This window comes from Dermacentor silvarum, chromosome 3 (genome assembly GCF_013339745.2).
Source record: "Dermacentor silvarum isolate Dsil-2018 chromosome 3, BIME_Dsil_1.4, whole genome shotgun sequence".
Lineage (NCBI taxonomy): Eukaryota > Metazoa > Arthropoda > Arachnida > Ixodida > Ixodidae > Dermacentor > Dermacentor silvarum.
In genome coordinates, this window is record NC_051156.1 from 149107966 (window position 1) to 149125892 (window position 17927).

The 17927-nt window shown below is 48.0% G+C and overlaps 1 protein-coding gene across 1 annotated transcript in view; it reads left to right on the forward strand.

The window, feature by feature from the left end:
• The window catches only part of LOC119445901 (optomotor-blind protein-like), a 139452-nt gene extending 124637 nt beyond the window's left edge, over nucleotides 1-14815 (forward strand). The window contains 2 exon segments of the mRNA XM_037710198.2: nucleotides 3856-5042; nucleotides 13133-14815. Of these exon segments, the coding sequence (XP_037566126.1) occupies nucleotides 3856-4709 (854 nt within the window). The 3' untranslated portion in view covers nucleotides 4710-5042; nucleotides 13133-14815.
• The last annotated feature ends 3112 nt before the right edge of the window (nucleotides 14816-17927 follow it).

Genomic DNA, 17927 nt, shown 5'->3' on the forward strand with positions numbered 1-17927 from the left:
GCTCTGACGGTATACAGCGACCGCCCCCCGCAAACGCAATGGTCACGGGATCGCTCCCCGGACCAGGACGAATTTCTATTCAACCGTGAAGCACCTTCTCTCTGACCAACCCGTACGCGTTTCCTCTGTAGCTTCGTGCCGCGGGTGGATGACATATTACTTCCTTTCACCAATAACGTCAGTATTTCATCCTACAGCCCGAAGTCCAAATGCGTCCCTTTCATAAAGGATAGGAGTCTTCCTGCGGGCTCGGTGATATCTGTACTATACCGTTTCTGCCAGTGCGGAAGAGATGTTCTCAAGAGTCACGCGTGGTCATGCAACGACTGTGGTGTGTTTTTGCGTTCTTTTCTCTTGGTCCTCGCCGCGCCGCATTCTAACCAAGTCTAAGACAGGTTGACCAAATCGATTTTTTTTTTTTTTACCATTGTGCATGATATTCGCCGTGGCATAGCTCTCCACAGTGCTTACACACCGTTACAGGCTATAGAAGCGAGGGTGAGTCAGAAGCCGGTGTATCAGCTTTCACTGGCAGCAAAACGAAGTAAAGGAAGGCAGGGGTCAGGGTGTCGGGCGGTCGGTCGCTGTCCCGTCACCTCCAAGTGGTGGCCCGCGGTGGCAGAGAAGGCTCGGGTTACTGACGCCTGCACGCACGCCATCGACACCGCATCGTCGGCCTCCCCAGAGTTCGTTTTCTCAGTCTTCTTTTCTTTCTTTCTTGTTTTCTTTCTTGCTTGCTTGCTTCCTCTTCTGTCCAATTGAGTGTCTTTTGCTGCTTCTGAAAGAAGGCGCTGCGCGTTGCTGGAGAAACTTGCGGCTGGTTTTTTCGCGGGCGAGACGGCGTCCGAGCAGGACCGTTCTCAGTAGCGAAGCTCGGCGCTCCCGCGTTCTTCCCCTGTCTGTCTTTCTCCGGAGTGTCGCGGGGTGTGGTGTGTGCTGTACTCTCTATCTCGCTTGGAAATCGCTAAAGGCGAGTATAGGAGTCACGCGCTAGCTATTCGTGTTCTTTACTTTTAGCAAAACGCCGCGTAAGTGTGGGTATGTGTGCACAGGCGTCAGCGCGTGATCGATGGGTCATCCCCTCTTGCTTGAGAAGTCGCTTCACCGTCGTCCTGTATATAAGCTTGCTCATACGTGCGGCTAATGAAGACCGCGCGACGGCAGACTCACTTCTCGACAAAGACGCCTTCTCGAGAAACTGTTAAGCCCAGACCACACGTACGCGCGGCGAGGCGCGCAAGCTCGCGTCTGCGCGCCCACGCATGCGCACACGGTGCGGGCCAGCTCGTGCTCGTCGTAACGCGGCGCCAGCGCGGAGATCAGCTCCTCCCTGATAACGACACTGCGGCTGCCTCGCGACGCAGCTATGGAGTTGTATAATCAATTCTCAGTGATGCCGATTTATGTCATGTGAGGAAGTGCCTTTTCTTTCGTTTCTGCGCTGATCGAGTTAACAACTCTAAAAAGAATACAATTAGGTTTAAATACATTTAAGCACTTTGAAGCACTGTCAACAACAAAGTACGAAACGATGTCTGCCAAGGCATCTCCGAGTGAGCCAAGTGAGCGCGCGCTGGCGCGTAGACGCGAGTGCGCGCGCGTCGACAAGCGTACGTGTGGTCGGTCCTTTTAAACGCCAACAGTTTAGCGAAACGTGAAACGGATAGAAAATTAGGGCGTTAAACCGGGCGCGGGAGTGTATTTATGGGCCGATCTGTCTGACTGGCTGCCGTGCGTATACGGACATTTCGTCGGGGTGGAGTCCGTGCTTGCCATGCTAAAGCTGGATTCATACTACGGGACGGATCGCTGATTCATTTCGAGTACGAACACGACGGGGCTCAGTGCAGGAAAATCGCGGCCCGCGCAAGGACACCGCATACGAAGCTTGTAGCACGGCGATTCGTTGCACTTCAGCCGCATGACGCTCGCGTGAGGATTAATTCAGTGATCTGTCCTGCCGTCAGAGGTCAGCCTAAATGTATTGCAGTTATTTTCTTAGCTGCCTTTTGGCGACAGTACTGAAACAAGATTTATCTAAGTGAACACTTCAACGTTTTCTTTCATGTGAGATGTTGGTATGCACAGAACAGTAACAATTGCCTTGCACGCGCAAACAAATCTTACATACATACATACATACATACGTACATGAATACATACGTACATGCATACATACATACATGCATGCATACATACATACATGTATACATACATACATACATGCATACATACATACATGCATGCATACATGCATACATACATGCATACATACATACACACTTACATACATACATACATACATACACATGCATACATACATAACATACATGCATGCATACATACATACATACATACATACATACATACATACGTACATACACATGCATGCATACATACAAACATACATACATGCATACACACGTACATACACATGCATACATACATACATACATACATGCATGCATACAAAAATACATGCATGCATACATACATACATACATACATACATGCATACATACATACATACATACATGCATGCATGCATACATACATACATGCATACACATACATACATACATACATACATACATACATACACACATACATACATACACATGCATACATACATGCATGCATGCATGCATGCATGCATACATACATACATACGTACATAGACATGCATACATACATACATGCATGCATGCATACATGCATACATACATACATACATACATACATACACATGCATACACATACATACATACATACATACATACATACATACATACATACATACATACATACGTACATACACATGCATGCATACATACAACATACATACATACATACATACATACATACATACATACATACATGCATGCATACATACATACATACATACATACATACATACATACATACATACATACATACATACATACATACATACATACATACATACATACATACATACATACATACATGCATGCATACATACATACATACATACACATGCATGCATACATACATACATACATACATACATACATACATACATACATACATACATACATACATACATACATACATACATACATACATACATACATACATACATACATACATACATACATACATACATACATACATACATCGAAGTGATAAGAGAAAGACCCGCCGCGGTGGCTCGGTGGCCAAGGCGTTGCGCTGCTGAGCACGAGGTCGCGGGATTGAATCCCAGCCGCGGCGGCCGCATTTCGATGGGGGCGAAATGCAAGAACGGCTGTGTGATTGCGTTGTACTGCACGTTAGAGAACCCCAGGTGGTCGAAATTAATCCGCAGCCCTCCACTACGGCGTGACTCATAATCAGAACTGGTTTTGGCATGTAAAACTCCAGAAATAAGAAGCAGATAAGAGAAAGGTAGGGAAACTAACACGCACATACTCAAGCGCGCATGCACACACGCATGGCTTTTTACACCACAGACGCACTAGGACATGGTCCGAAGGGATCGAAGGGCAAGCCTTTGAGCTTCATATGATGGGCAGTCCCACAGCGGGTGCTATAAAGTCTCTTCTGTGTGACATGTGTTACAATTGGCACTGCCCGCAATTCCGATACGGATTGCATCTTCACGCATCTGTACATGACGCTACAATCACAACAGGTGTGTGAGACGGTATAACAGCTGTGTGAGACAAAACTGTCTTCAATAACTCCTTTTTTAAAAATTTTCTTGTTGTCTCAGACGCCTCATTCAATAAGCCATTACCACGATGGCGCTATAGCAAGTGTAGCGTGAATTCAGCTTTTTTTTTTTTGACAATTGCGTGCTCTTCTTTGCCGCAGCGGCCCACGAGCGAAGCGGCGGCAGGCACGACGAGGCTGCCAACGGCGACCGGCGATGCTCGCCGAGCCCCAACAACCTCGCCGCTGCAGCAGCCGCGGCCGCCGAAATGTCCCTACACAGCCTCCAGGGCCTCAGCCTGGCCGCCGCAGCGCATCCCCAGGCGGCCGCCCTGTTTCCCTACTTCTACCCCGCGGCGTCTTTCTACCACCCGTCCATGGGCCTCCATCCGTCCGCCATGTTTCTTCCGCGAGGCGGACCACCGGCGTCTTCCCTGGTCGGCGGTCCGCACCCGGCCAGCTTGCCTCTTCTCATGGCCGCCAGCCAGCACTTCTTCAACGGCCAGAACCCCATGGGACAACCGCAGCAGCAGCAGCAGCAGCAGCAGCAGCATCCGCACGCCGGCAGCGGTGGTCTCATCCCGGGCGAGTCCCTGGGGTCCAGATTCCTGAAGCAAGCCGGAGGACCCCAGCAGAGCCGGTTCGCCCCGTATCCCGTGCCCGTGGCGTCCACGGCTTCGCCGTCGTCCTCCTCCTCTTCTTCCTCGGTGCCCCAGCAGCAGCACATCGTGGCGCCTACTCCGACGTACCCGGACTCAGTCCTCCAGGAGCCCTCCGCGGCGGCGGCTGCCGCCAGGACTTTGTACGGGCCACCCGCGGGTGTTGTCGGTGCCGTGCTGGACAAGTGCCTCAGTTCGCCGTCCTCCGAGACGGGCGGCAACAGCTCGGACAACTCGCTCGCCTCGTCGTCCATGGTGTCGAGCGAACTCAAGAACATGGAGAACATGGTGAACGGACTCGAGAGGCGCCAGGAACAGTTGGCCATGCTCTCGCTCTCCAGGCTGAGCGACAAGTAGCGCATATATACAGAACACGCAGGCGTAGTGCTGTGCTTTCTCTCTCTCTCTATCTCTCTGTCTCTCTCTCCATTTCGTATTATATGTGTACAGGGGTGGTGTGCTGCGCGCGTGGTCGACTGCGGTGAACGAAATGTAGGCCCTTTGTGGACTGCGGTGTGACGCCCGGTTCCGTTTGTGTCCTGTGGTTAAGGGTCGAGGAGAGAGCAAAAAGAAAAAAAAAAGAACTCTGTGCAATCTGTGTGTGCCATCGTCGCGAGAACAAGCCAGTCAGTCGCGGAGCAGTGCCGCCTTGGATAAAACCTCGGAAGTGTCCAGCGAGGTCGTTGAAAGGTATGTGAACACTTTATAAACTTTTTTTTATCCTCTCGTGTATACAATGTTTTTCCTGTGTGTCGTACAATACACCCCGAAAAGCTTAAGAAGCGTGGGTTTCGAGTAGAGATTGAATTTCCGACAATTTTCTGATACAGTCTCTAAGAGACTAAAACGCCTTGCTGGATGGAATGTGCTAGATATACTGTTTACTACATCATTGAATTTCAGACAGCATGTCTGGACTTTCAGAGTATTGATGTTTGCCATGGTGCTCAACTGAGTCAGTTGGTTCGCACTTATAATTCACTGCACAACTTGGACAAGACGTAATGTGTTTTTTCTACGCTCTTTTCACAAGTTTCCTGCAATTATTAAAAAGTAACTGTATACGTTTAGCACTTCCATTGATGTGCCCCCTGATGTACTGAAGCCGATGACGTACGCTATGGGTGTTTGTGCTTGTGTATCCTTAAGACTCTCAATAATATCCATTCGCTAATGTTAGCTTCGCCGCACAAAGAGTATTTAAGGGAAGAAGCCGAATTCAGTGATTTAGTTTGTCGAACAGTTGATAGCATGTTTATCAGATGTGGCTATGTGTAATTCTGCACAAACGGGAGTGTTACCGTAACAATTGCAAGCGTCGTTATAAGATAAGCTTGGAAACAAAAATTCATAAGCCGACGTATAACCGAATGCGCTATCAGGGATAGGCCTGAAGATCTTAAGATTATCTGACGTTTCTTGACACAGCGTCATTTTTTTTTTTTTGCGCGCCGCTAATGGAGGCATACATGATATTGCCGTCTTGGCGATAGTGATCGCAGCGTAGCTGTGTATGCCGCTTTTGTAAAATGAAACGAAGCCACTAAAAATGCGGCTGTTGCTGAGTACCGCCTGCTTCGTGCACGCTAATCCCGGGAGGTCAGCTCCTGGCGCTAGAAAGGTCTCAAACTGTGTGCTAAAGTTCGTTTCCCTTTCCGGAGCTTTACAGCAGCGTTGAGGCGACAGGTCGATGTAGCAAACACCTAGTGAAAGTGTTTATATGAGGTCGTGCTTGAAATGACTTCGTTTATTCAGACGCAAGATGTACAGCCGACCTCAGAAGTTTTCGGAGGATCGAAAATCAGAATATGTTAAAGAGAGAGACAGAGAGAGAAACGGGGTGGGAAAGGCAAGGAGTTTAACCCGAAAAGATTCTGGTTTTCTACCCTACCCTGCTCTGGCGGAAGGGGAAGGGGAAATGAAAGGCGGAAAGAATAGGGGAGAGAAAAAGCACTCACGAAAAAAACAATACAGGAGGTTGGAAATGCCCGTGAGAACTATAGTTAGATAGTCCACTAGAACGCAAAAACTTAAAGAGTGCCTTGACTGACTTGTTGCATGACGACTGTATAGGCCGGCGTTCCAGGACTGTCTGTTCCGAAAGCGGCCGGTCGTCAAGATGCGCCTGTGTGTGCTGTATCGGGGACAATGACAAAGTACGTGTTCGATAGTTTCCTCGTCGGCGCACTGGTCACACGCAGCACTATATCATCCCATCCGATGCGGAAAGCAAACGACTTCGTAAATGCGACGCCAAGCCACAATCGCCAAAGTACCGTTGTTTCGGGTCGGAATAGTCCAGATGGAGGTCGAAGTCGGAGACAGGGGTCCAGTCAATGCAAACGTGTGTGCTGCAAACTAGGTGGGCTCCACAACGATTGTGTGGCATCGTTTGCAAGCACTCAAAGTTTCACTGCTGAGAATGTGTAAAATTTTCTGACGACCTCAGCACAGAGTCTGAAATTTATTACAGGAATATAATAATTGTACGGAGAAGTACCAACTCTACCTTTCGGTTCGAGGACCTGTGCCCAGGCTCCAATGAAATTTAGATTTTACTCGGATTCCGTCTTCCGAAAACTTTGGACAACCGTTCGTTCGATATCGATTCAGTCGTCGTTTTCGTAGTCGTTAAATGCTTCAGTTTTTCATTCATCTCCAGATGGCAGTGTTCAGGAAAATTCGTATTTTTTTGCCGAGAACCGCAAGTGAGCACACTGTGGAAGACATAACGTCAGTGACATAACCTTAACGAATTACGCTTTCGATCGAGTTTAATTCCTCTGAACTCTTTACGTCGTGACAACTACTAATTCACGCACGAACTGCCGGTGACGCGTCCTTGCAATGTCACATTGGCGCCACGGTCCTCTTTACATAGAAGCAAGAACTCTCTTCGCGAGACGAAAGTCTGCGGAGACACTTTTTTTACAGCCAGAATTTGACATAGCGCCCAGAGCAGCAGTCATCTCGTTTCACCAATTTCCCCGCGCAAACCATTTTCGCGGGAAAGTTCTGGAGTGTAAAATACTTCCGACGCCGCATCTCGCGCTCAAATTCCCCCAGTGCGTTGTTTGTACCGCAGTAAGTACCGTCGGCGACGTCGCCAAAGCACCGAAAGGCGCAGAAAATAGGAATCCGGCGCGGTAGTTTCGGTTATTCGAGCGCACGCCCCACGAGTCCAATTGGAAATGAAGCGAAGACGGGCGCATTTAGGCGCATTTATAAGCGCGCGCTCTCGCGTGTAACGCAAGAGAGAGAGAGAGTGAGTGAAGAACGCACGAATCTCATTAAAACGCATTTCCTCGTCGTGAAGACCAACCGGGTGTGTGTGTGCCGCCTAGTGCAAATGATGCGTACGAGCGGCAGCGCCAGATGGGACTTGTGCGAACGTGCAATTCCGCATACAGCGCGGGCGGGTCCCCATTTGCTCCTCACACGCAACCCGTTTCTCCCGTTCTCGGAATCTGCAATGGAAGAGAAAGAGGAAATAAAGGGAAGCGATAGGGAAGCTAGGCTTAATAATGTTGTCGGTCGACAAAGAGCAGCAGCAGGCGTTTCACCCAGCCACTCCCCCGTATGACGATGCCATCGGATTCGCTTGGATGCTTTTACTTTTGAGTGCGTGGCTCGCGCGGCGGGCGCTGCTGGCGTCTTGCCCGATGTGCGATATACAATAGTTCCTTTGTGTGGGCGAGCCGCGGCGAGATTTGTTCGGGAACTTTTGGGGATCGCTTTCGGGAGTGAGGGGATAATTTCGAACCGCGCGTGCGGAGCGATTATACATACGCGAGCGACCGCGCGCAGCGTTTATAAACTCAGCGAGGCGGCGACGGCGTTTCTATTCGCGTGAACGACGGTGTATAGCCCTATACGGTGCGCGCGCTCCAATATAATACGGCGCTGAAAGAAGACCACGACGTATTGTTCTGTTTTTGCGGGAGGGGTTTTAGCGGAGGGAGCGGGGAAAATCTTTCCTCAATTTTGTCGAGGGGAAGGAGAAGATGGAGGCGAACGGGGAACAAAGGGAGCTACGGGATCGAGAATGATGGGAGAGAAGGAAGACCGCAGACGGGGGAGAGAAAGAATTGCGTGTAGAAGCAAAAGCGAGAGGCGTGTATGTATAGAGCGTATATACGCTTTCGCGAGGTTTTGCTCCAGATAGATGATCGCGCTGTTTCGCGTATCCGTTTTTCTCGTGTTGGTGGTGTTGTCGAGTGCGCGCGTGGCATTGGGGGAGGGGGTAGTGAGAGGGGGAGATAGTTTAACGGTATAGCGGGAAAACGCAAGGCGCTCGTGACACGCGAGTCGAGAAGAGTAGCAGCAACAACAACGGCTGAGCATGCCTCGCATGCGTCGCGACGAGAAGATGAGGGCGGGATTGCGGAATGAGCTAAAATTTTTCGCGAGGCTGGGAATGCGGAATCTGAGCGCCATGGTGAAAAGGTTTGCATTTATGGGATGGCAGGAGAAAGAAAGAAAGAAAGAGCGAGGGAGGGAGGAAGGGAGGGAGGGAGTGCTGGAAGAAATGGCACTCGAGAAAACGGCGGAAGCAACAGAAAACAAGGAGGCAGAGGGCGTTTGCGTTGTTTAGTGCCGGGGGGGGGGGGGGGGGGGGGGGGGCTTTGTGAGGTGGGGAAGCGTTGCAGCGTTAATGGGTCAGGCAGCGAGAAAAGCGAAATGGGGGAGCAGAACTGTGTGTGTGCCCGCTATTCTCGAGGGAAGGAATTGAGAAACACTAGAAACGAAAAACAGAATAACGAATTTAGAGGCGGGTTTATCACGAGAGGAGGATATTAGACGTGAACAGCGCAGAGTGTGGAATTACGAACAGCAACGGTGGAGGAAAGAGGGAGGGGATAAATGCATAGTGCGAAAGAAAAAGGGAAAATGTGTAAGGACCGGTTTGGAAGATTTCGTGGCGTGCTGAAATGATGAGAGGGTGGAGGCGACGCACAAGTGCAAGCCATTTCGTCCAATGGCGAGGCGGCCGTCGCGCGCCTGTAGAGACGCTTTTGGGTGGGCGCGGTGATTGGAGATGAAATGGGGGGTGCACGTCATGATGGGGAGGTGGGAATGATTCTGCAACCTTTTTTTTTCTCTCGCGAGGAGTGGCGAGTGCGGGAATGAGGGAATGTATAGCGTAAGGAAACTGTGAGTGAGAGATACGAGAGATGGGAAAGAAAGAAAAGGAGAAAGGGGTGCTTTATTATGAAAGTTCACGAAAGATTCGGTCTCTCTCCTTCCGCGTTCTCCACTATACCATCCGTATATACATACGCAGACACAAATGCCGGAGCCCATTTTTCTGGGGGAAGAAAAAGGAAGACGGATAAAAAGGGAGCGCCAGGCGCTCAGCGCGAATGGCCACTTCGCGTGTGAAGAGGCACTTCGTGCCGCGCGAGCTCGTATCGACGAAAAACTGAGGGAAAAGAAGGAAGAAAGCTTCGCGATGAAGGAGTTGGGAGAAGGTTCACCTCGCCGTGTTCTTCCCGTGGTCCCTATTGCGGCTCCTCCTTTTTCCCAACTCCCTGATTCTCCTCCGGCCCTCCTTTCGCTTCCCTCCTGTTTATTCCCGTCTCATCCTTCCTCGCTGAGAAAAGAAAATGCGTTCCTTCCTCGTCGCGCGCAGAAAAGGGAAGATGGGGAAGAGCAGAACCGGGAATGGGCGTATCTGCTGCGGCGGCGGCTGCTGCTGCTTCTTCGTGAGACCGCGCGCCACCGCCGCTGCCTTGATAGCGCGGCCACCAGTACCGCACACTCTCTCGTCGTGGTGCGGGATGAGAAATGAGTTGATGAGGGACGGGCCGCTCCACTCCCTTATAGGGGGCCTCGAGCGCTAGATATCGCACTGCGCGTCTTTTTTGTATATGTTCGCGTTTGCCCTTTTCCCTGGCTTTTTTTCCTCGCCATCTTCCCGTTTTCTTCCCGAGGCCCGTTTTCAAAAGTTTGATTCCCTTTGCTCCATCAAAGCTGCAGGCGGTGGCGGTAGCGCTTGCGTTTGGCGAGCGAAAAGAACTATACAGAACGAGTCGAATTAAAAGTCCCTTTTTTTTGCCCCTGTATCGTTTTTTTTTTCTTGCACGCTTCCTGTAACAGTCCCCGTTTTTCTTCAGAATTCGTGCGCCAAATCGGGCGATATTGGTGGAGAAAAAAGTTCGAGGATGATTGTAGATGAAAGTACACTGTTGCACGAAAAGTTGCGATGGGGTTTTTTGTTTGTTTGTTTGTTTGTTTACATGTTTGTTTGTTTGCTTGTGCGTGCGTGCGTTCTGTGTGCATGGGTGCGTGCTTTTTACGCTGATTTCGGATACTAAACCATATGACTTACCCAGAAGCCTAGCAACGTATCCTACTAGTACAACGTGCTCTCGGTACTTCGAAACCAGCTGTGCAGTGAAAATTTGTTTTTAAATTATCATCATCATCATCACCACCATCATCATCATCATCGTCATCATCCGCCTATATTTAACTCCACTGCAGGACGAAGGCCTCTCCCTGCGATCTCCAATTACCCCTGTCTTGCGCTAGCGTATTCCAACTTGCGCCTGCAAATTTCCTAACTTCATCATCCCACCTGGTTTTCTGCCGTCCTCGACTGCGCTTCCCTTCTCTTGGTATTCTTTCTGTAACCCTAATGGTCCACCGGTTATCCATCCTACGCATTACATCGCCTGCCCAGCTCCATTTCTTCCGCTTAATGTCAACTAGAATATCGGCTATCCCCGTTTGTTCTCTGATACACACCGCTCTCTTCCTGTCTCTTAACGCTACTCCTAAGATTTTTCGTTCCATCGCTCTTTGTGCGGTCCTTAAAATTCGTTCTCGAGCTTCTTTGTTAACCTCCAAGTTTCTGCCCCATATGTTAGCACCGGTAGAATGCAATGATTGTACACTTTTCTTTTCAACGACATTGGTAAGCTCCCAGTCAGGATTTGGCAATGCCTGCCGTATGCACTCCAACACAATTTTATTCTCCTGCAAATTTCTTTCTCATGATCAGGGTCCCCTGTGAGTAATTGACCTAGATAAACGTACTCCTTTACAGACTCTAGAGGCTGACTGGCGGTCCTTAATTCTTGTTCCCTTGCCAGGCTATCGAACATTATCTTTGTCTTCTGCATATTCATCTTCAACCCAATTCTTACACTTTCTCGATTAAGGTCCTCAATCATTTGTTGTAATTCGTCTCCATTGTTGCTGAATAGGACAATGTCATCTGCAAACCGAAGGTTGCTTAGATATTCGCCGTTGATCCTCACTCCTAAGCCTTCCCAGTCTAAGAGCTTGAATACTTCTTCTAAGCATGCAGTGAATAGCATTGGAGAGATTGTGTCTCCTTGCCTCACCCCATTCTTGATAGGTAACTTTCTACTTTTCTTGTGGATAACCAAGGTAGCTGTGGAATCCTTGTAGATGTTTGCTAAGATATTCACGTATGCCTCCTGTACCCCTTGATTACGCAATGCCTCTATGACTGATGGTATCTCTACTGAATCAAATGCCTTTTCATAATCTATGAAAGCCATATAGAGAGGCTGATTGTACTCCGCAGATTTCTCGATTACTTGATTGATGACATGGATATGATCCATTGTAGAATATCCCTTCCTGAAGCCAGCCTGTTCTCTTGGTTGGCTGAAGTGAAGTGTTGCCCTGATTCTATTGGAAATTATCTTGGTGAATATTTTATACAATACTGAAAGCAAGCTAATGGGTCTATAATTCTTCAATTCTTTAACGTCTCCCTTCTTATGAATGAGTATAATGTTGGCGTTCTTCCAGCTCTCTGGTACACTTGAAGTTGTGAGGCATTGCATATAAAGGGCCGCAAGCTTTTCAAGCATGATACCTCCTCCATCTTTGATTAAATCTGCTGTTATTCCATCTTCTCCAGCAGCTTTTCCGCTGGTCATGTCTTTCAAGGCCCTTCTAACTTCATCGCTTGTTATAGAAGGAGCCTCTGTATCCGGTTCATCACTATTTCGAATGAAAGTAGCTTGGCTGTTTTGGGCACTGTACAGGTCAGTATAGAATTCTTCCGCTGCTTTTGCTATGTCATCTAAATTGCTGATGATATTACCATGCTTATCTTTCAGTGCAAACATCATGCCTTGTCCTATGCCAAGCTTTCTTCTTACTGATTTCATGCTGCGTCCATATTTTACGGCTTCCTCAATCTTTCCCACGTTATAATTTCGAATATCCCTTACTTTCTTCTTGTTGATAAGTTTTGACAGTTCAGAGAATTCTATGTGATCTCTTGAGTTGGACACTTTCATGTTTTGTCGTTTCTTTATTATGTCCTTTGTTTCTTGAGAGAGCTTACCTACTGGTTGCCTTGGTGCCTTACCTCCGCCCACCTCAATTGCTGCTTCTGAGACCAACCTAGTTACGGTTTCATTCATTACCTCTATGTTATCTTCTTCTTCCTGTTCTAAAGCTGCATATTTGTTTGCGACCGCCAGCCTGAATTGGTCTGCTTTTACCCTTACTGCGTCTAGGTTGGCCTGTTTCCTCTTCACTAATTTCACTCTTTGTTTTTAAATACCCGATGTTAAAAAAAAACTGCAAATTAGTCACGGGCATATTTGTTGACTTCCGATTTAATAAACCTGTGTTCTCTCGATCTCTGGAATTCCTGTCGAATTAGAAGGTGCGTCGCATTAACCGATGCCGAACTCCCGGTAGTCGACTTTAGCGCAGATTGTCTCGCGTATAACCCACTGTGTCAACACGCCGCTCAATCCTCGCCCCCTTCTTTCTTCTCGTTTCAGACTGGCCCTCGACGCAAAAGCAGCCGGGTGCCGCTCCTGTCCACGTCTTTGTATACGGATGTGTATACCGTAGAGACTTTGCTTGCGGACCGTGCGCAAATCTTAAGCTGAAAGTTGGATCCGCGTTAGTGGCGTAGCAATGTATAAAAAAACAAAAGAGTGTGGCTACCAGATTCAATAGCCTTTTTATTCTGTCCCGGTTACGCAACTCCACGCTGCTTTGGTGTTGTACATATGTAGAGTTTGGGTTTCTTGAATGTCGTCATTGAACGTTAACGTGTGCGTGCGTATGTATTCCTTTATTTATGTACGAAAGAAGACAAAGTGTGTTCGATAACGATGCTTCGTTAGATATGCATACGATCGTGTATTTAGTACGCGCCCTTCAGCCAGAAATGCATCCGAAAATTAAGCAAGAATGCCATAAGTTAAGAGATGAGTTGTCGAAGAATGAGTCATCTGTATAATGTACTGTAAAGACGGTTTAATTTGCGATTCCAGTGTGGCCGCCATCTTGGGCTGTTTCACGAACGATTTCTCAAAACTTTGTGCACAGGGTGTTCCAATACTCGCCGTAGATGATAACGTAGATGGCTAAGGGGACAGCGGCCATGTTAAGTCTCATTCCAATTCTCACGACGATGTCAAAAAAGACAGCTTCGCGAAGACAGCATCGAAATCAGAAACGATGCAGGCAACTTTCCTGTCCAGACAAGATGGCGGCTAAGCAGGATGCTTGGAAACTCGACGGGAAGGTCATCTGCGCGCAAGAAAATGAAGTCACGCTTTCCTACGAGCCTTATAAGTCCCGTCGTGTTTTTCATGTATAGGTTCTCAGACGCAAAGAGTAGAGAGATAACGTTTTCTCTTCGCAACTTTTTTCTTGTCACCTCGAGATGACGTCACATGGCACCAGGTGGTTCGAGAAGCGTTCCATTAGTTGGTCTCGAAGCTGTCCCGGTTGGTCTCCTTTGCTGTCTACGTAGACTGTCTCCGATGCTGGCAAGTAGTGGAACACAACCAAGGACGACGTCAAATTAGCATGTTCGTGAAAAGCCGAACACACCCGAACTATCTGCATGCATACGAATCGAGTGCGATTGGTTGTTGCTGTTAGAAAGCGGCAGCGTTAACAACCCAAGGTGGCGAAAGTCCAACGCCTCCTTAAAAGGCTGCGTATACCGCCTTAGGGTATTTTCGTTCTTCCTATATTGTTCGCGCACCACTGGATGGGCTAATGAGGTACATCAGATGATTAATGTCATACATTGACTTAGTTAAAAATGTGACACCACTTTATGTGTTGCACTTCTGCCAAACGTTTCAAGCGACGCCAGCTGTCGCGTAGCTTTTAACTTTCGCACCTAAACTTCATGCAGCAGAGCTGAACTAAGGGGACCACATGTTCTGAAAGCACCTAGACGTTTACAGCGGCTTGTATTCGACTTAGTAGTTTATTTCCTTCGAGGAACAAAACGGCCAAAAGCTTTGCGGTCACCCGAAAAAAAAAAAGGAAAAGAAAGCGAAACGAGATTTTCATGGGGAAAACAACAAAAATGTAAGAAAGAAGAATATTAAAATTATCTTTGCTATGTGTGTAATGGACTGCTCTTACGTTATACACCGAGCCGCGCGCACGTACAGTCGGAAGTAAAAGTCTAAAGACCAGGACTGCACCCCCCCCCCCCCTCATGCAATTATCTCCATGCATTACAGCGGTCGAACAGACGCACTTAATTTCAGCCTGTCACGCCTAGCCTCTGAAGAAAAACAAATTTTCGAAGCATCTATGGTCTTTAGACTTTTACTCGTGACTGTACATCCCTGCAGTGCTTTGTGAATTGAAACGACGATGCAGTTTTCCCGAAAAACCGTCATCGACTGACGAGATATAGTTGACGTTGCAAAACTTGTTCGGCTCAGTTAGCGCTAAAGAAAAGAATGAGCACAATAATAACTAGTGAGAATTCAAGGCTCCCAAACATGGCGGCAGCAATCACGCCACCGTACGTTTACCACCAACGAGCTTGGACAAAGACGGCGCAGTATTACCGGTATAACGGCATCGAACCTGTCCATATAGGGAATATTCAGAATCATTGAGTTCCATTAGTTGCACGCAGTCTGATTGGTTCGCCGGGCTGTCGTGGTGCAGTGGCTGGAGGTGCTTGATACTAGTGGCAGATGCTGCACGCTACAAGTTGCGCTTGTTGATAACATCGACAACGGCAGACAGACAATGCTCGAGTGTATCACGCTTCGTTCATGTAAGGTGCGGGCGTGTCATTGCACGCAAAATTATTACGCAGTGATTTCACGCGCTTCTGTGCTTCGGTCACGGCAGGTCACATGTTGTTGATGACACATACACGGGCTGGTATAGCTTCAGGTGCAAGAGCGTCAACGATTACTAGCGAGTGCGCACTTCTGTCGTACAGTCGCGACGGTGCTTGACTTTTTTTTTTCTACTTGGTCTCCAACCACTGTCCTGATATTTTTTTTTCAACTTTCATAGTTAGTTCATTTGCTCTTGCGGTTACTAAAACCGATAACAGCATTTAAACAAGTCTCGTTATTACCCATTTAAAGCAACAACCAGGCTATGGCAGCCTTTGGATCGCATAATATATGAGGGCTTTGTCGTCGGAAAACTACAGCGATAAGTGCGACTTCGCCGACAATTGACACACTATAGGGTAACGCTTCCGCGCGAGAAAAGAAACAAAAAACTGACGTCACACGCCCCGACTGACCGTGTGAATGGCACAGATATAACGAGCAAAGACGACTCGGACACGGCATCTTCCACCCGAAGCGTCTGCTTCAGTGGAACAGACGGCGAGAAAATTGCCGTCCAGACGACGCACGAACGAGTTCTGTTCTTGCCCGATGGCTTCGCGAAATTTCTACGTAATTGGCAAGCAAGCCAGCAAGAAAGCCCTAAGGGGGTCGCGACTCTATATCACCGGTTACCACGATTACCCGACGCCACCGAATACTGCGTGTCGTTAGCGGTGGCGCCGTGCACGGCCTTGCGAGCAGTTTCGTAATTTTGTTATACGTATATCAGTGCAGGGGGAATCTGCCCACCGTTCGCACGAACCACAGTGCCTATAAACGGTCACCGTTAGCGTCAGGACACACACGGATAACGGTGTCGTTAAGATGCCCGCGAAAAAAAAAAAAAAAAAAAAACAGTGTTAAGCGTGACCTCCTGGGGCAGTGTCGTATTTTCTGCTTTACTATGCGTAGCTCTGGCGATATCTCTCAGCGCTTCCCTTTTGCGAGAAATCTAGCCAGATGCATTTCTAGTACTACCTCGTTCATCTAATCACAGGACGGGATTCCTGTCAAGGTGGTTCTCCCGCCATAAGCAAGCCTCCCTCCTCCGTTCTGCAGCCTCCTCCGGAATAAAAATAATTTGAGAACGAAATTTAGGCTGCCAACACCGTTTTTTTCTTCTTTTTGTTTTTTTTTCTTTATTTTTTTAGAATCCTTGGGCGAAGTGACAGGCATGTTAAGCGTGGTCTACTGAATGATGCAATACGGATATGTGTTGTCGTTTTTTTTTTTCTGCAACATATCGTATTAACACCAGAAGAAATTGTGACAAAACAATCGATCTACTACTGCAACAACGTTCATTCGCTGGTCATCGACACGTGGCACGGGCCTTCCAAAATGTCACCCGAAATTGACAGCAGTTCTCCACACCCCTTCGCTCTGAACGTCTGAATCACTTCAAAATTGACTGATCTGATACCGCGTGGTGATGACGGCGCCGCAGCGCCGCTCATGCCAATAGCCGAAACCGCGACTAATCGTTTTCCAGTAAAAAAAATTGAGTATAATAACTGCTTTTTGTTTTTTCGACCACGCGGTGCGATTCGTTATTTCTCAGCGTATTTCGTTTCAAAGAAGTAATTGAGGCGTATCGTTCACGCCCCCGGAATATAGAGACGGACTGTTACGAGCGTAGAAAATGACGGACGGGTGATTGACGTTAACACACGTTCCTCTTTTCCGAATGATTATACAAGTCAAATGTTTCAAAAAAACATTCTGTGCCAAGCGAAAAGTCCAACAGGATCGGCCTTTAAGCCCGTTTCAGTGGAAAACATTGGCTCAGCGCGGGCAATCGTGTCCTCGTGAACAGCTGGAGGCATGCATGGTTTGCCGTGCGTTTGCGGCGGAGGGAATAAATTATGCACATATGAAATGTACAATGCGCCTCACGCCCGAAAGCGTTACGAATAAGCAGGGGGCGTACAGAAAATGTTATACAATTTTTTTCTTCTTCTTTGAACGGCGACATGTTGGATAATTCTATTCAAACTGACTTAGTTCTCTTCTTTTCTTTTTCTCCCCAAAAGTAGCAAAATACAAGGGCCAGGTAAACTTTAGAGCGTGTGCCGACCAACAACATCTATATAGCACAAGGCCGACTGCCATATAATCTAATGGGGGTGCTCTCAAGTAAGCCGTGGTCTTTCTGACGTCACCGCTGTCGTCATGCCAGCCTTGGCAAGGTAAATTTCGGGCCAGGTAGCATGACGTCATATATCAGAGTGAATAGGTCTTGTGCTATCTAGGGGGCGTTGGTGCTGACACCTCATAGACACTTGGATCGTTTACGTCATAAGCATTATAATGCCTGAAGACAATTGTGCCAACGCGAATCGATATCAGGTGACCACGGTACGCTTGCATTGAATAAGCTGCATGCTCGATATTTGTGCATACAAGATTTCTCCCGTAACCCGTCCGTCGTGCCTGCAATTTATAGGTTCAAATG